General features: G+C 38.4%; 1 protein-coding gene across 1 annotated transcript in view; it reads right to left on the bottom strand.

Moving 5' to 3' along the window:
- Positions 1–3,171, bottom strand: part of LRRC9 (leucine rich repeat containing 9) — a 128,341-nt gene extending 125,170 nt beyond the window's left edge. Inside the window, exons 1-2 of the mRNA XM_027842920.1 lie at positions 3,124–3,171; positions 2,585–2,803 (exon numbers count right to left, since the gene is read on the bottom strand). Of these exons, the coding sequence (XP_027698721.1) occupies positions 2,585–2,803; positions 3,124–3,171 (267 nt within the window). The remainder of the gene's footprint in view (positions 1–2,584; positions 2,804–3,123) is intronic.
- Between the last annotated feature and the right edge of the window lie 16,886 nt (positions 3,172–20,057).

The raw sequence follows: 20,057 nt of genomic DNA, 5'->3' as shown, positions 1-20,057 counted from the left end.
GATTTCCAAAGCACAAGTTTGACTATATTACTCTCTTACTCAATAAGGTCAAATAGGTACCTATGATTAAATATGAACTCTTCTGCTTGGCATTAAAAACCAGGCTTAAAAACCAGACATTACTCTCCCTCTGGTCCACTTGCTACTTTCCAATCACACCATTTGTGATCCTGCCTTGGTGCCTTTATCTCCCATACCTGTAATTCATTAGCTCCTCATTTTTACCTTACAGAATTCCTAGCTTCTTTTGAGGCTGAAGAGGCAGTTAGGTAGGGCGATACATAGGGCGCTGGACCTGGAGTCGAGACTCGGCCTCACACCCGTACTAGCTATGTGACCCTGGGCAAGTAATTTGAGAGTAAGCACTGTCTGCCTCATCTGTAAAAGAGGATAATAACGGCACCTCCCTCCTAGGGTTGGCAGTAAGGGTAAGTGAGAAAATCTTTGTAAAGTGCTTTGCAAACCTTAAAGTGCTACAGAAATGTGAGCTACTATCTCAAAAGTTATCTCCTATCTCCTATGAGTCCTATCCTGATCCCTCCAGAAGCTAGTACCCTCCTCATAAAAATTAGTTTGCATCAATCAACAATTCAATCAGTACGCATTATCAAGGGTCTGCTGTGCCTGGGATTAGGTTAAATGCTGAGGATAAATATACAAAAATGAAATAGTCTTTGACCTCAAGGAATTTACATTCTATTAGGGGAGACAACTTGTAGATATACATAATGCATGTATATATGCAAACATATAATATATATTAAATATGTATAAACATGCATACATAAATATATTTATGCATATATTTATATATGCATATATGTTTATTTATTCATATTTGTATAATACACACATATATTTATTTATAAATAATATATCTCTAATATATATTATGTAATATATGTTTAGCTGTATTTGTATATGTATGAATATGTATGTTTATTTACAAACATATATACAGACATGTGTATATATGTATATGTATATGTATAGATATATTTTTCATGAAGTAGCAGTATCTGAGCTGAATCCTGAAGGAAATTAGTTTCCTTTCAAAAAAAGATTCCAAGAGAATACATCCTAGGCATGGGAGACAGTCAGTGCAAAGGCACATAGACAGGAGATGGAGTGGTGTATAAAGAACAGCAAGAAAGTCAATTTGGCTAGACCACAAAGGAGGTGAAGCAGAACAATATGTAATAAGTCTGGAAAGGTAGGTTGGGGCCAGGCTGTGAAGGGCTTTAAATGCCTGGAACAGATTATATTTGAGACCAGAGTTAACAGGGAACGATTGGAGTTTATTGAACCGAGGAAAGACCTACAGCAATCAGCCCAGTGCTTCTGCAAAATCACTTTAGCAGCTGTGTGGAGGATGGATTAGAATAGGCAAAGAGACCAGCTAGAAGGCTATTGGAATAGTACAGGCAAGAGGTGAGGAGGATCAGGGTGGATTCTGTGTGAGAAAACAGAAGGGGATGAATGCAGGAGACTGTATTTACTTTGTTACAAATGACCTCCAAATACACAAATCTAATCGACTCTATTTTCAGTCCTTGGCTTTGAACTCCAAACAGGGTTTTATATTTGATCCTGGAGGCAACAGGAAGCCACTAGAGTTTACTGAATGGGAAGGAAGGGAAGTATCACTTTTAAAGTATGCACTTTAGGAAAATCAACTTGACAGGACTGGACGATGACAGACAGTAGTGAGGAGAAACTTTAGGCAAGGAAATCATTCAAAAGGCTATTATAATAGTTCACTCTTCCATCAAGAAGAGACTTTATATATAGATGACAAATTTAAGCTTTAACATGATGGTGGCTGCCAGAACCTCTCCTTATAAATTAAACCCCTGTAGCAAAAGGTAGAGAATACATCTGTAAGAGTGGGAAATTAGTACTATATTCTGTACTCTTGACACTAGGCCAAAGAACGGATCAAGAGACCAGAAAGAGAACCATTCATGATGGGTTAAGAAATCAAATAATGTTGTCCAAATGGGATTGTATTTTGGAGTCCATACTATTTCAACTACAAAGAATAACATTTAAAAATATAAAAATTCAATGGAGTCAAACTATTCAAGCAAAAGCTGGTTTGAGCAAAAGAAACACAGAGGAAAAGGTGGCAAAGTTGGATAAAAATTGGTAATTTCCATTTTCTATATGAAGAGAAAATGAGATTGTACTAATTTAGGGGAAACTGGGGCCACTGTTTTTATACTCCATCTACCCCGCCTGCCATTTCTACCTACAACAAATTCTAAGGAAAGGAATAGGTTCTTTGTTTTTCTGTCCCCATTAATGTTGAACACAGGTTCAGATATAACTTGTCCTCTAAAGATACCCTTTGGGAGGCACAAAAAAGTGACAAATCTACAACTTGGGTGCATTTTCCACCCTCGGGAAAAAACATTCTTGTAAGCTATAATATCACCATGAACATTCTGTGTCTTTCCATAATCTTGAAGGTTTAAAAATTCAATGTTACTTTTGTAGAATTTATAAAAGGTTCAATATATATTTTTGAGTGATTTTTTTCTCAAAACAAAAATAAAATATATGTAAGAACATTTAGACTTACCGTTATATGGCATTCAGCAATCCAAAGTTCTTTAAGTAATAAACATGACTCCAGTCCTGAGATTTTGGAAATATTTTGAGCAACTACCGTGAGACTTGTTAAATTAGGAAAAGATGCTAACCCTACAATACATGGATACCCTGAAAAGAACATCTCCAGTTTGAAAGTTTCTGGTCCTTCTTGATGAATTGATTCAAAACACAAACCATTGCATGTGCACTGTTATAGAAGAAAAGATTCTGTTATTATATACTTATATTATTTTATAATTATTCTATCACTAGAAATTATAACTTCATCCTTTATATAGCTTTTTCTTTCAACAGACAAAACTGCAAACCTTACTATTTACACATTTTATTTCTTAGCTCCTAGGCCAGACCCATGCTATGGTTAAAGCTCTGGTTTATCCCTCTGCCTCCAGAAAACAAAGTGATCCCTTTTAATATCTATCACTCAGCCCCCTTCTCCTTTCTGTTTTCGTCCAACCCCTACACTCTTCTATGCATGTTATATGATAAAATTTGGATTGGACTTACCAGTTCTTTAATGATTTCTTCCTGGTTCAGGTTCTCACTTTCAATCATCTTCTATTAAAAATAATAGATATGATAAAGTATTTAGGAAAATGAAAATCTATGCTAGACACAAAAAAGTTTCCTAAAATTTAACTGTTTCTCTAATTTTTCAGTTTTCACTTTTCAGTATTTTGTCTCCAAATATATGCCATTTGAAAATCATAGACAGCATAGCTTTTTAAAATGAGAGGACATAATTATTCAATCAACAAATCTATATGAGTGCTCTCTCGGTATCCAATACCATGATGTACAGAAAGAAAAACAAACAAAAACAAAACAAGAAACTGGAAATATCATCAAGTATGGACCCTTGAATCAGTTACTTAGAAATGGTTTTTTGTTGTTTTCCTAGGGCACTTTTAAAATTTTTGCTGATACATCTTATAAACTATATAACCATTTTTTGCACCATCAGAAAATATCCTTATAAATTTCCAATTGCTTCCATGATCCTTGGGAAGCAAAGAAGAATATTATATATAACTGAAGGAATTATAAAATAACATCATAAAATAACAGCACAGTGATTTGCATATAGTAAGTGCTTAATAAATACTCTTTAATTCATTCATATTAATTATCTGAATTATCTCATTTTTTTCCACATAAACGGTATTCCATTCAGGATCCCAAAATCTGTTCAACAAGACTTTTGCAATGTGGGGGTATATTTTGTAGAAACCAAGGTTTACCCTGCAAAAATGGAGGCTTTAACTGTTGGAGCTACAACCTCTCTTCTTCCTTTGCCATAAAGTGGAAATAATACGATGGATCACCGCAAATCCATCTTCACTAATGCTCAAATTGCTTACGATATATGCCCTACCGACATACTACCGCCTTTCTTCTACAAAGAAGAACAAAATTAATACACTCATTCATTTCAACCCAATGCTGGGAATGTAGCAAGAGAGGGAACTCTTTTAATCAGCTTGGTGAGACAATGGAAAAAAGTGCTGGATTTGAATTTTAGAGGACCTGAATGCAAAGCTTTCCTCAGACACTGTGTTTGTGATTCTAGTAATGCCACTTAACATCAATCAGTCTCAGTTTCTTCGTTTGTAAAATGTGGCTAACAGCGCCTACCCCAGAGTTGTGAAGATCCAATGAGAGTAGGTGCTTTGCAAACCTGAAAGCTCTCTGTGAGTGTTAGCCATTATTATTATTATCTTCCTCTAAAGACCGGCCATTACCTGTTCACTATTTAGTGAACAGAGCACGGGGCCTGGGGTCCGGAAAATCTCAGCTCAAATCCAGACTCAGACACTTACTAGCTGTGTAACCTTGGGCAAGTCACTTCACCTCTGCCTCAGTTTCCTCAACTCTGAAATAGGGATAATAGCACCTACTTCCCAGGGTTGTTGTAAGGATCAAATGAAATAATATTTATAAAAAGCACTCTGCACAGTGCCTGGCACATAGCAGACACTATATAAATGCTTATTCTCTTCCCTATTCCCACCCCCCTACTCTAAAGGTGACCCAAGTCCTCATAGTAGACTCTGAGTAACTTCTTATTCCTGGGTCCCCATAATAGGTGCTATAAAAATGTCTATTCTTCTCCCTTCTAAAGATGACCTGGGTCCATACAGTAGGCGCTATATAAATGCTTATTCTGGGGGGCAGAGCCAAGAGGGGAATAGTAGAGAAGCATTCAGCCAACCTCTCCCAACATTCCTCTCCAAACAACTTTAAAATAATGCCTCAAATCAAATTCTGGAGTGGCAAAGCTCACAAAAGGTCAGAGTGAGAGATTCTTCCAGCCCAAGGCAACATAAGAAGTCAGAAAGAGAGATCTGTGACATGGGGGGAGGAGTCTGGCCCAAAGCCCACATGGACCAAACACCAGTGGTGGGGTTAAGTGGTAGTAACAGACGCAGTAGTAGCTTCGGAAGCTCTCAAGTCAGAGATGGTAAAGGGGCCTGACAACAGGTCAGAGAGAGATTACAGGGGGGCCTGTGTTAGCACTGGATGCAGGACGATACATTGTTTGGCAGTTGTATTTCTTATATCCACTTCTGGATCATAGTTCAAGGCAGAAAGGAGTACTAGAGGGTGCACTAGTAGTCTAGAGGGAGTGGAAGCCATGAGAGGTGACTGTTTGGCATCTCCACTGCCTATATCTGGTTCTGGGCAGTATCACTTCCAGCCCCAAGGGATCAGGGGATGCTGGGGGGGGGGTAGTATCAATTGCAATCCCAAGGGATCAAAGGCCCTTCCTGGGTAAGGACCAGGGTATGGTCAAAGAGCGCAGTCACCCTACCTTTCCCCAGATTACACTACCTAAGAAGCACTGAAAACTTCTAAAACCCCAGAAATATCTCTGAAAACAATTGTGTAAAAAAAGCCTGAAGCTTGAGACAGGAGCCCTCTCTCCACCCACATCAGGGACAGAGGCCAACATTAACTGGGTGGGAAAACGAGCACATAAAAAAAGAAGCAGATCATAAAAAAGCTATTATAGTGACAGGGAAGATCAAGATACAAATTCAGAAAAAGACATCGAAGTCAAAACAGCTACAAGCAAAGCCTCAAAGAAAAATGTGAATTGGACACAAGACCAACAAAAATTCCTGGAAGAGCTACAAAATGATTTTCAAAACCAAATAAGAGTGTTAGAGGATAAATTAGGTAAAGAAATTAAAGCCAAAGAAGAAAATTTTGAAAAGACAATTAACAGCTTGGTAGAAGAGGCACAAAAATACTAAAGAAAATAACACTCAAAAAACAAAATTGGCCAAATGGAAAATGAGGTACAAAAATCTTTGATTAAAATAACTCCTTAAAAAGCAGAACTGGCCAAATGGAAGAAGAGGTACAAAAGCTCACTGAAGTAAATAATTCTTTAAAAAGTAGAATTGGGTAAGTGGAGACTACCAAGGAATTATTTTATAAAGCTAGAAAAAATAGTAACAAAATTCATCTGGAAGAACAAAAGGTCAAGAATATCAAGGGAATCAATAAAAAAATGTTAAGGAAGTTGGCCCAGCAGTTCCAGATTTCAAATTACATAACAAAGCAACAATCATCAAAACAATCTCATACTGCCTAAGAAACTGAGTGGTGGATCAGTGGAATAGATTAGATACACAATACACAGTAGTAAATGATCATAGTAATCTAGTGTTTGATAAACCCCAAAATCCATGTTGTGGGGGTAATCAACATCTAACAAAACTTGCTAGGAAGAGCAGGTTGGCAGAAACTAGGCAAGGATCAACATCTCACACCATATATGAAGATAAGGTCAAAATGGATAAATGATTTAGATATAAAGAGCAATATAAGTAAATTAGGAGAGCATCTATTATTCAGCTCTATGGATAAGGGGGAAATCTATGACCAAAGAGAGATAGAAGAGATTACAGGAGGCAAAATAGATAATTTTGGTTACATGAAATTAAAAAAGTTTTGCACACAGAAAACTATTATAGCCAAAATTAGAAGAAAACGGGGGGGGGGGGGATTTCCAACAAGTTTCTCTGATAGTCTTTGATTTCTTAAATATAAAGGGATCTGGGACAAATGAGAGCCATTTCCCAGTTGATAAATGGTCAAAGGATACAAACATGCAGTTTTCAGAAGAAGAAATCAAAGCTATTAATGGTTACATGAAAAAAATTTCTAAATCACTACTGATTAGAGAAACACAAATTAAAACCACTGAGATACTACCTCACACTTATTAGGCTGGCTAACATGACAGAAAAGGAAAATGACAAATGCTGGAGGGGATGTGGAAAAAAAGGGACTGTTGGTAGAGTTGTGAGCTAGTGGAGACCAATTTGGAACTATAAAGCTGCATACCCTTTGACACAGCAATATCACTACTAGATCTATATTCCAAAGAAATAAAAAAAAGAGGAAATGACCCATTTGTACAGAAATATTTATAGCACCTCTTTTTGTGGTAGCAATGAATTGGAAATCAAGGGGAAATCAACTGGGAAATGGCTGAGCAAACTGTTGTATGTGATTGTAATGGAAAATTATTGTGCTATAAGAAATGATGAGCATGGTGGTTTCAGAGAAACCTGGGAAAACTTATATGAACTCATGCAAAGGTGAAGCCAGCAGAACCTGAAGAACACTGTACACAGTAACAACAACATTGTAGGGATGATAAACTGTGAAAGACTTAGCTACTCTGATCAAGACAATGATGCAAGACAATTCCAAAGGACTCTGTGATGAAAAATGCTATATACCTCCAGAGAGAGAACCAATGCACTGTGAATGCAGATTGATGCAAATTTTTTTTATTCTTTATTTTTATTGTTTTGTTTGTGCTTTCTTTTGCAACGTAGCTAATATGGAAATATGTTTTGCAGGACCTTACATGTATAATCGAAATAAAAATGCTTGCCTTCTCAATGACGGGGGACAACAGTAGGGAGGGAGAGAATTTGGAACTTAATTTTTTTAAATGATTATTAAAAAATTTGTTACATGTAATTGGGAAATATTTAATGAAATTAAAAAAGAAAAAAAATAAATGCTTATTCCTCTCCATTCCCTTCTCATTCTAAAGATGATCTAGATCTCACGGCAGGGGCTATGTAAATGCTTATTCCCCACCCACTCTAAAGATGACCTGAGTCCTCATTGTAGGTGTTATACAAATGCTTATTCCCTTCCCTCCACCCCACCCCCTCACTCTAAAGATGACCTGGTGCCCCCTTCATCTCCGGGAAGAAACTGACACTTTGCCTCAATGACCCAGGCTGCCCAGAAGGGAAAGCATCATTAGCTCCACTGAAGGATGCTGAGAGGGCTGGACAGGGATCCCCCCTCCCCCCGACCCCGGCCTTCTGCTGGGCTTCACGCGGCTTTTCCGGGGGTGGCAAAGTCTCCCGGTGCCACCGTGCATGGGACAGTGGGAGTAGCCGGCCAAGGGGCACACTCACCTTGTTCCAACGTGGGAAGGGGGCTTCCAGAGTAATCCCACCAAACCTGACCCCCTTCCTCCACCCCTAAACTGTCCTGCAAGGCACCTTGCTCTGAGAGCTGGGCCTGCTGTGTATTAAGAGCCTTCTCCCGTTGCCCAGGAAACCGGGAAGCTTCTCTCCATTCTAAACCCCGGTCCTCGGCTACCCCGAGGGGCGGGAGAAATTGAACTAGCAGCCAACCCGAAAGCACAGGTGTCACGTGACGAAGCTTGCCGGCCAATCAACTAGAGGAACCCGCGAGCGATCTGCTCCGAGTTGGGAGGGGGAGAGGACGGATCTAAGCAGGAAAAGGGATGTCTTACGGCTCCGTTCTTCCTTCCAGACCCGGTTTTGTCTTCGGCTGTATGAACGTTTCCGGGCAGAGACGAGGATGCGCCCTGGCTGTGGCTACAGAAGCAGCGAAGTCTTCCGGAGTTTCTTAGGCACCCTCGGGGTCTTCAACTCGTGCCCCACAGATAGGAAAAAATCTTTCTTCTACGGTGGCTCAGAAGGACAGGCACACGAGAGAATGGTGCTATGAGATCACAAAGCGGCGTCGGAGGCTCAGCATCCTTCTGGAGCGGGGCAGGGAGGGAGGGGTTCGTACCGATCTAAGATGCAGCCTTGGAAGGGACATTAGAAGTATTAGATAAATATTAGATAAATTATATAAATATTAGATAAATACAAATATTAGATAGCTATCCCAAACCCAGCATTTTACGGAAAAGGAAAATGAGGTACAGGGAGATGAAATTATTTAACCAGGGTCACCCAGAAGGAGCAGAACCAAGGCTCAAATAACCTAGTTGTTAATTTTTTTTTTAATTATTCCAGATCGAGGACTCTGGAACATCACATTATTCTAGAGCAGGGTTTTGTGTCGTGGACCCTTCCAGCAGTCTGGTGAAATCTATGAACACCTTGTCAGAATAATGTTTTATACATTATACATAAGAATACAAATGTGTAAGATTGCGAAGGGAACTGATTATATTGGAAAAAAGTCATCAAAATACTAAAAAAAAAAAGTTCATATATATTAAATTTCTTAACCCCTGCTCTCTAAGTGATTCCGCAACGTAAAGAAAAAAAATAGAACTGACACTGATTTTCTTTTTTCCCCACTTCTAAGAACTATTAGGGCGGATGTGGTGTCGTGAAGTCATCCCTAAATTAAAATGATAGGAAAATGTGTTCAAGAACAAAAAGGGGGTGGGAAATAGATTTTAAAGGTGGTCAGTGAGGCCAAGGTTGATATCTGTAAGGGTGAGACAAAGAGAAGCACTAAGACAATTTCATATAGATTTCATAATGTGTGCTGTGACTCTGGTATCAATATAGAAACTTAGGATATTCCATTTACTGAGAAACAGTAATACTGTTTGAAGTACCCTATTGGGTCACCGGGTGTACTCCTTATTCTAGATAACAATAGTATTACTCTACTGCTGCTTTCTACTAGATGTGAAGGCATGATTTGAAATTTTTCAATTTCTCAGTTAACAGTGTATCTTTATTACTCCTGTAAATTTAAAAATAATAACCAACATAATATAAATTATAAATATGAATGTATTCATGCCCACATATATATCCCATTGTCATTATTGATGGGCACTTATGGTACATGTTTATTCTCTTGTTAAATAAAATTCAAAGTGTAGAGATAAAACAAGTCACCCTAGTTATCAAGGTGAGTTTTGAAATTGTTTTTAGTCTTTGAACAAAAAGATGCGATTTTCAAATGAAAAATAGCACTTTTTCACATAGTTTCTGTGACTGGATTTATATCTGGTGAAGATGTCTATCAAGTGTAAGGAATAAACTCCAGAAGTTCCCTGTTACCTCTAGGTATAGGGTATATAGGGATATAGGTATATGTACAGGTTATACATTTAGAGGTAGAAGGAAACCTAAACACCATTTAATCCCTTCATTTTACAAATGTGGAACTGAGGCCCTGAAATGTGAAATGACTTGGATGAGGACTCACACAGGTAATAATTAGTAAAATTAGTAACAGTCTTTGACCTGAAGGAGATTTCCTTGTATCTGGATGAGACAGTAAGTACATATATAAGTATATTCAATATAGACACAGGATGATTTGGAGGTAGTGAATGTATACTAGCAGTTAGTGAAACTGGAAAATGCTTGATAGCCAAGAATTATATAGTACCTTAGTGTCTGAAAAATGCTTCATGTATATTATCTCTTTAGATCCTTACAACAGCCCTATGAGGTGGGTGCTATTATCAACTTGCCCAATGACACCTGGGAAATCATGTTCTTTGGCCTATAGTTTGCACTGTTTTCTTCCCTTTTTAGGAAATCTGAACATTTGTTCTTCTCCAATCCCGTAATACTTCTCCTGTTTGTTTTTTTAATTAAATTATTTTTAAAAATTGATGAAAATCTACCTTCTCTCCTTCTTTAATAAAAAAAAACACGAAACCACTGTTAAAAACACATATAGTCAAGCAAACAAATTCTTACATTGACCATGTTTTTTTAAAAAATATTTTAATCAGCATGTTTCATCATGAATCCTCTGGAATTTTGATTGGTTATTATGTTGATCAGAGTTGTATTCCCCCATTTTCCATGATCTTTCAAATAGCACTGACGTTGGCTCAGCAATCACACATGCCAGTGCTTTTAGGTCCCAAGGATGAACCTAATTATCCAGGAAGATCCCTCTGACATCAATACCCACACTATCTCCTCCTTCATTCCAGTCTCTGATGATGAAGTGGTCCTCTTTGCCAAAAGCCGACCTCTCTACATTTACTCTTAATTCCATCTACTCCTGTCATCTCCAACTCCCCAATGCAAGCATTCCTATTCTCTCTCTAATCTTCAATCTCTCCCTGACAATTGGCTCCATCCTAACTGTCAACAAATACATCCAAGTCTTCCCTATCCTTAAAAAATCCCCTATTAGATCCTACCATGCCCACCAGCTATTTGCCCTGTATCCTTCCCTTCTCATCTAAACTCCTTTTTTTCTCTCTCCTTTTTTTTTGTGAGGCAATCAGCATTAAGTGACTTGCCCGAGGTCACACAGCTAGTACACGTCAAGTGTTTGGTCTGAGACCGAATTTGAACTCAGGTCCTCCTGACTTCAGGGCTGGTGCTCTATCCACTGTGCCACCTAGCTGCCCCTTAAACTCCTTTTTAAAAAGGACAATTGTTGCCTCTACTTTCTCTTATTCTCTTCTGACCCTTTTTCTAAAGTTACTAGTGATCTCTTGATTGCTAAATCTAATGACCTCTTCTTGTTCTTCGTCCTTTGGGACATCTCTACTGAGTTTGATCACCTTTTCCTCCTGGATACTCTCTCTTTTCCAGTTTTTGTGACATTCTTCTTAATTAGCTCTCCCATCTGTTCATACACTCCTACTAATTCTCTTTTGCAGGATCTTCATCCACATTAAACCCACTTACCACAGGTATGCCCCAAGGCTTTGTCCCTTGTCCTCTTTTATACTTGGTGATTTTAACAGCTCCCATGGGTTTAGTTATCGTCTCTAAGTTGATAATGCCCAAGTATATTTATCTAGTTGTAATCTCTCTTCTGAGCTCCTCCCATCCATCACCAACTACTTTATGGACATCTCAAACTGGATGTCCCATAGGCATCTCAAACTCAACATGTCTAAAACTGAACTCATTATCATTTCCCCTACTGTAATATGCCCCTTGTTTAAACTTCCTTATTACAGTGGAGGGCATTACCTGCTTACAGTCACCCAGGCACACTACCGCTATCATTCTCAACTCCTCTCTCTCTTACCCCACATATGCAATCTGCTGCCATATCTTTTTATTTTTTCTCTATTAACATCTATAATATGCATTCCTTTCTCTTTATATACACAGCTATCACCCTCGTTTAGACCCTTGCTGTCTTGTACCTGAGCTATTGCAATAGTCTTCTAACTGGTCTCCCTGCTCTATGTTTCTCCCCACTTCAATCCAGCCTCCATTCTACTGCCAAGGGAATTTTTCTAACCTTTAGCTCAGGCAGTATCTCTTACTCTTCCATGTGTTCTTCCCCCTCCCCTTTAGAATACTTGGATGGTATTTACTGTCATACTCAACAACCACAACAACAAATGGAGAATAAACTCTATGTAAAGGAATCAAGATTAGCGCCATAATAAACAAAATCAGAATGTAGTGAAAGATCCGTATAATGAGAATAGGAGACTCTGGGAGAAAAACAATCTCCATCAGCGGAGAAAGAGGTGAGAGAAGATCTATCAGCCTCTTGCCTGCTCAGCCAATGGAGAAAAAGACCACTCCTGCTTGCCTGTGCTGCTCACTCCTGTGGCTAGAGCCTCATCTGCCTACAACGCACATCTGGTCTTGCTCAGTTTCTTCTCTTTGCTCTACCCATCTCTCGGTTATCCTTCACTTCTTGTAGTTGCTGGATCTCATCCCCTCTAGACCCAAACCCTTCATCCCTAAAATAGATAATATCCCAGAGAGATATCGTATTACCTCCTAGAAGGTTGTGGGAGGGTCTACATTGTAATACCCTGACTGAATATAGTCTTGATGTGTGCTGAAAGCTCAGCAACAGCCCCACTTGTTCTCTTCTAGCTTCCACAGACAATCTGTATTGTCTAGTTTGCTATTATCAGTCTGAGTGTATATGTACAAGGTTTCATGGTTGTAAAGAAAGCCATTATCATCAGATTGTAAGTTGATCTGGAACCTGATTAATGATCGATCTCTTGAAAAACACCTTGTTTTCCTTCATGTGGATTCCTTCTTGGACTACTAGCATATCTAGAGTGTCATATCATGAATTGAGAGTCAGAATGTGTGGTAGAGAGAGGGTTGACTTGGAGTCAGGAGACATGGTTCAAATCTCAGCTTCAGCACATGCTAATTGCATGATTTAGGGAAAGTCACAACCTTTTTGAGACTCAGTTTCCTCATGTGTAAATGAAGAAATAATATAAGGCAGCATGGAATTAGTGAATAGGGGATTGCATACACTAGTTGTATGTAGGCAACTCCATAGGCAAGTCACTTAACCCAGCTAACCTCTCTATGTTGTAGGCAATTCTCTAAGATTTTAAGCTGCAGATACATAGTTTGACTGCATCAATGGAGGGAGTCTTCTACTCTAAATCACAGGTCTGGATTCACAATGCCACCACTCATGAAACTTGAATTACTTACCTTAAGAAATTTGATTTATAAATCTTAAAGTACTAGATAGATACAGATACATGCTTATATATGTATAGGAACTATTTAACAAAATAAAAATACAATAGAACATAGATAATGTTAATATATTGTATATGTTCAATTATATATTGCCCAACATATATTGCCTATCCCTACTTGATGTGATATAGACAATATTCAGGAGCTTTTTTCCTTCCTTCCTTCCTTCCTTCCTTCCTTCCTTCCTTCCTTCCTTCCTTCCTTCCTTCCTTCCCTCCTTTCTTTCTCTACTCTCCCCTGTGGGATGAGCACCATTCTAAGTAACCACACAAACAGAAAATGCTTCAATACTCTGTCTTTGTCACTGCTTTCCTCCTGTTTTGTTAGTTAAAAAAAATGTTTCAAAGGCTTTCTTCTTTCGGGCATTGCAATCGCTAATCTATTTCTTCATCCACATCCCCAATTGAAAGACCAGAAAAAGACAAAAGGAAAAAAAATGCCTTTGTAACAGATATGTATAGTCAAGCAAGACAAATCCACATAATTGTGTTGTCCAAAAAATATATGTCTGTACGCATATTAAATGGATCATCTCTCCCTGAGGAGGTGGAGTACATATAGGTCATCTAAAACATAGGTCAGACTTGATCAGATTAAAAACAATTTTGATGGTGGCATTTCCTCAATGATCCAAATATTAGACCAATGCTTTAGTGATAACTAAGGAACTGTTCCCTTTTCTATTTAAAGATCTCAATATACACAACTAGACAAGGATGGTTTGTCCTATCTCTCATTTTCTCTTTAAGTTTCAGTTGAAATTCCTTGTTCTGAAATGGCTGTTGTGATTTCATCACATCTACAAAGTTTCTCTCAGGCAAGATTGTGAATTAAGAAAAGCCATATTTGCCCTATATCGTCCTTCCCTTCCATGCCTTTACCTTGTTCTTAGTAACCTAAATCATGTCCTCCCCACACACTCACAAACCTGCCTGTCTTGTTGTCACGTTATCTTTCAGTTAGTCTGATAACCCTTCCCAGGAGTATTTATATTTTTCATAGGGGTTGTCTTGAAGATGGAGAAGCCATCAAGACTCAGAGGAACAAACATTTAATTTCAAGCATTAGGTGATAGAGGAATATTATTGTTCAGGACGGTATTGCCCAGTGCTTGTTATCATACCACTTACCTGCCAAGACAACATATTTATAAGACTAATCTTATTTGTGCATGTTTATTTTTTATTTTGTGATCTCATAGAATTATCTAGATAAAAGTGTCAAATATGAGGCCCTAGGGTTGCATTGTGGCGTGCAAAATCCCAGTTGGAATCAGATTAAAGTATAATTGGAAAAATTTTTAACAAAATAAATAAAAATACAATAGAATATAAAGTTAACATGGGGTTTTCTAAATCAATATGTGACACAAGGATCTTTATGTATGATTTAGTAGCCTCAATTTCTATTTGAGTTTGGACCACTGATCTAGTTTGTTGTTTTTTTGTTTGTTTGTTTCTTTATTTTTGCTTTTTGGTGAGGCAATTGGGGTTAAATGACTGGCCCTGGGTCACACAGCTAATAAGTGCCAAGCTCTATCCACCACACCACCTAGCTACCCCAATACCCCGATGATCTAGCTAGTTTGGTGAAACAAGAAGAAAGCAAAAGCAACAAATTTAGAAGTCATTCTTTACTAGAAAGTCTGGTTTCACTAGAGGCTGTAAGATAAGTTCCACACTGGAACAACTCCCATAACTAGTGCCATTTTTCTTTTTTTTTTTTTTCTTTTGGATGACAGTTATCTTGTACCAGCCCTAGGAAAAGCTGAGGAGTTTTCTTGGTTGTTTTCCTACCTCCTTATTGGGGGGTTCTTTTCCTTCTTTGTAGCCTTCTTCTCTATGCCATTGAATGCTCTCATTATTACCTCTTTCTTGTCCAATCCTGTCACCTAGACTGAATTTCTCAATATTTTGTACATTGGACCCAACCCTCTATTAAAACCTGCTCTCAACTAGCTGTCACCCACCATACAAGAAAATTAGCTGATAAATTACTTAAGAAGTGTGAATGCATTTAAGAACATACCTATCCACCAAGTTGCCTTATAATGAAGTGTAACCTGAGCCCCCAAGTCCATTATTCTCTCCTTACTGCTTGAGAACAATGCTGTAAGTCTACAAGAGGGGCAAGGTGGGGTTACCTAGAGCAAGAGGGGAGAGAGATCTGGGGCTCTTCTAGCTTTCAGCTTCAAGAGAAAATGGTTATTCCAAACTCTCATTCAGATCACTAAAGGAAAAGAAAGCCTTTGGGAAGAAGGTGACATGAGAGGAGCTGGGAGACTCTGTCATGTCCTAATCATCAGCTTGCTATACCAAAGACTTCAGGGGATTTTCCCCTTTGGTGAGATCCCATATTCTCTTTCTTAATTGAGCGGAGAGATCTTGTTCCCAATGGGAGAGTTTGTACAATCTGTATTGTCTGACATGTATACTTTCTCTGATTTCTGTTTTGCTGTTAACTTGAATAAATGGATTTCTTTGTTATTTAAAAAAAAGAAGTGTGAATGACATTTTACTGTATTACTAGTATAAGTTGACACTCATACATTTTTAACAAGGAATGAGGATTTAACTAAGGAAAAAAGTCCTCAAGTTGTAAGAATTCAGATATCATTATTAACTGGAGGAGTTTTCTTTGGGTAGGGATCTCTTTCCCAAGTCTCTCAAATCATGTCATGTGTGAGCAAATAGACATAATTCTAATCTGGTACTCCCTTTCTCTGAGGAGAGTAGTGTAGCTAGCTTCTGATCCCAACCTCCTGATTCTCTTCCTGGCAGTAATTAAATTTTCCCTTGGAGAAGAATTGATGTGTGTGGGGGAGAAGATGCTACCTCCCTGTGAATCGTATCAAACCAGCCTACATTACCGAAGCAGTATACATTTGTCCAATAATCACAAAAAAGTTCTGAGTTTCAGGGTTTTCCAGTTATTAACTCTAAAGTTCTCCAGTTAGCAATGTGCAAATGAGCATCTCAGAAACATGGCACCGAGGCAGACTTTGCTCTGGGTAAGTGCATTGTCTCAGTGTAGTTTCCTTATTGTTTCTTTTTTTATATTGAAGTATTAATTTTGCCCTTGTCTTTGCCCCTTTCAGTCAACAAAAATTATGAAAATCTAAAAAAGGGCACACCATTATATATAAGATGACCTTGGGAGAAGGCACAAGAAGCTAGAAAAGGGGTGAAAAAGGCTTCCCTTGGAAGGTGATGCCTGAAATGAGCCTTTCAAGAAGCCAGGGAAGGGCAGAACCAAGATGAGCGTGTTAGGAAGCAATGCAATGAAGTCTTCTCCACAAATTCTTCCTAACAGATCCAAAAATGCACCGGATGGAATCCTGATGGGGAAATCTAATAAAAGTCACAGTGAGTCCATATGACCCAGCTTGTCAAAGGGAGGCAAACAGGGAGGTCTTCAGACACTGGAGACAGATCAGACCAGCAGTACTCTGGGTAGAGCACTCCACATGAGAGGGTGTGCACTAAGGAAAGAAGTTTCCAGCTCACGCAGGGGCTCTCCCAGAGCGACACTGGGCTACTGTTAACAGGCGCCAGCTAGCCAGTCCCAGGTCAAAGATCCAAGGTAGAGGGACTTGTGTTCATTCCAGGTAGAGTCCTCTGGGCAGTGTAAGGAGAAAGGAACAAATTCAGAAGCCAGTAGCAGTAGCAACAGCAATGCAGCTCAGAGCTTAGGCACAAAACAGGATCTCACTTTAAATGTCCAGCCCAACCTGAAGAGGAATACCCAGGGCAACACCCGACCAAAGGGGAGCCTATAATTCTACTGCTCCAAGTCACCAGAGCTTTCCAGTTGGGTGACAGGGGTGGAATCTAGCAGAAGCCTATCATTACTCAGACTCAAACTCAAGTCAGGAACTTGCAAAGCTCGGATCAGGGGGGCAATAATCGACTTTGCCTTGGATTAGATCACTTTGGAACCACTGAAAGTTTGCAGGTCCCCATCCTCAGTTATTCCTGAGATCTTGGAATAATACAACATTCAATAATCCCCCAAAGCAATAGGATCGGCCCAAACCTTCCCTCCAAAAGTATGGCAGAACCCAGCCCTAACATCAAGTCCAAAGTCAGGAAGTTAATTGGAAGAATGGGCAAAAAAAACTCCACTATAATGAGCTCTCGATGACATGGATGACAAGAATGCTCAAGACACTGTTTTTTATTTAAAAAGATAATGAGTATGTATTATGTGATAAATATGTTTATATAATATATAATATAATATGTTTATATAACTTTGTATCTATGTAAATAATCTGGACTAGTCACTATCTTCCTATAAGTTAGTCAACTAGCATTTTTTGTCTACTATGAACCAAGCACTGTGCTAAATGCTACAGATACGATAAAGGGCAAAAAGCAAACTCTGTGCTCAAGAAAATCATTGTCAGATGGGGAAGACAAGAAGTAATCAACTAGGTACAAATAAAATATAAAAAGGATAAATTGGGGATAATCTCACAAAGAAGGCGCTAAGATTAAGAAGGACTAGGAAAAGATTTCTTGTGCAAAGTAGGACTTTAGTTGAGATTTGAAGAAAATTAGGGAAGTCAGAAGGCTAGAAGAAGGTAGAAGATAAGAAGGAAGAGCATTCTAGGCATAGAGACAGCCAGTGAAAATATTTTGAGTTGGAGGATAGAGGGTCATGTGCTAGGAATAACAAGGAAGCCAATATCACTGGATCACAGATTACACAGTAGTTGGAGGGAGTAAGGTGTAAGAAGACTAGAAAGATAGGAAGACACCAGGTTACAAAGGGCTTTGTAAGACAAGCAGAGGATTCTATTATTCTTTTCTATTCAGTGCTTTGTGGACTCTTGTACAGGTGCATAAAATGGTTGCCTTTTGTAATTGAACACAAATGTTAGCTCATCTTCAATAACCTCACCGAAAACATCTTCGGAACAACTCATTAATGTACATCAGCCTGTTCCTATGTGGTTTTAATTTCTTTGAATTATCTATTTATTGAGAGCTTTTCACTGCATGTAGCTTGGAGTTATGAGGACATCAATTTGAAATGTTCTTAAATTTTTATAGATCAATGTTGTTTAGTCAGTTGTGGGTTTCTGTGTGTAATCAATTCTAATGATGTTCCAATATCTGCCACCACTGGAGGTAGCCTTTCCCTCTTGCCTTTTCCTTTAACCACTACCCTACTCTAGGCTGGATGTCCCAGAAACCATCCAGGCTGCAGGAAGACCTGCCACCACTGAAGGTGCTCTACCCCTTTGCTTCCCCTTTTGTCCCCTCCCCTATGCTGAGGCTAACCACAACTCATCTGAATTCCTTGACCTGAGGTTCTTCAACTTTTCCCTCTCAGGTTTTAATAGCTCCTCAATTTAATCTATTTCATTTACTTTAGGATTGTGAATGAAGATAATTTTTGTGACGTTTGGCACTGGTTGGCAAGTTGTTTGTTGTCTTGTGCTGTTATCTTGTTCTTATCTTTTTCAATGAGGTACAGGCTTGAAATAGTCCCAAGAGAAGTCTCTATCTTGCTATTATTCTCTTACACAGGTGGATAAATAACTTCTGCTGTTGCCGAATAAAGTATTAAGGTACAGTTGCATATTTTGTAGGCTCACTGAAAGTATACTCTGTACAGCTCCAGTAGTAGACAGGACAAGGATGTCATGCACCTTATTCTGTTTTCATATGATGTTACTTTCCTCTGCTAGTTCTCCATAGTGTGAAAGCTTTTTGTTTCATGTAGCTTTAAGATCATGAGTATTCAGTAGAGTGGCATGTATTTAAAATGTCCTGAAGTTTTTATGGATCAGTGTTATGTCTGGGTGATTGTGGGCAACAGTTTGACCTATGATAACAGTGACTACTCCATTATCATAAATAAGTCCACATGACTCAGTCATGTTTTCTTTGTATTTTGTTGTCTGAGTTCATGAAGGTGGCTTCAATGGAAGGATTCTTCATCCTACTCTTAGATCACAGTTGTTTCATAGGCTTCCTCTGAAGATAAATCATTGTTCTTCATGCTCAAATAATCTATTAGGATGTGCCTATTACCAGCAGCCACTATTGCTCAGTGAAGTGATATCTATTCTAAAAATATTTCAGTAGGTTTTTGATCTGTTTATCACATGGTCTGATTCCATGAATATCTATCAATCCTTCTTCCTTTTTGACAAGGAAGGGTGCATCTTTCTATAGCTGCATTAGCACGAGAAGCCTTGTGTTTCATTAATATTATATAGGCTTTTGATATGATACTTTCTAAAACAGTTATGGTCTATTTTATAGTTCAAAAAGTGTGTATTAAAATTGGCTTAGTGTAGTTGTTAATTACTTTAAGTGTCCTCATTCAACTTTGATTTCAGGATGCCAGTAAGTCTCTTAATTTATTTATCCACACCCTTCTCTGATATCTTTATGCTCAATGTGTCTTGCTTGGAAGAGATCAAGTCATTTGTAGGTATCACATTCTTTATCTGGTTCAGTTTGACCTTTGGATTCAAGTTCAAAGCCCGTAGGCAGCTCTCTATATTTCCTTATTGTATATAAAGAATTTTATACTCATTGAGTTTAAATGATACTTCAATATCATTTAGGAAACATCCATAAGATGGAGTACTTTCAGTTGGAGGAGTGGTGGGGGGGTGGAACCAATATAACTTGATGTCATCTATCTATCTATCTATCTATCTATCTATCTATCTATCTATCTATCTATCTATCT

Source organism: Vombatus ursinus, unplaced genomic scaffold, assembly GCF_900497805.2.
Source record: "Vombatus ursinus unplaced genomic scaffold, bare-nosed wombat genome assembly UNPS02014893.1, whole genome shotgun sequence".
Classification (NCBI taxonomy): domain Eukaryota; kingdom Metazoa; phylum Chordata; class Mammalia; order Diprotodontia; family Vombatidae; genus Vombatus; species Vombatus ursinus.
Note: the sequence above shows the minus strand (reverse complement) of the source record. Positions and strands in the feature narration are given on the sequence as shown.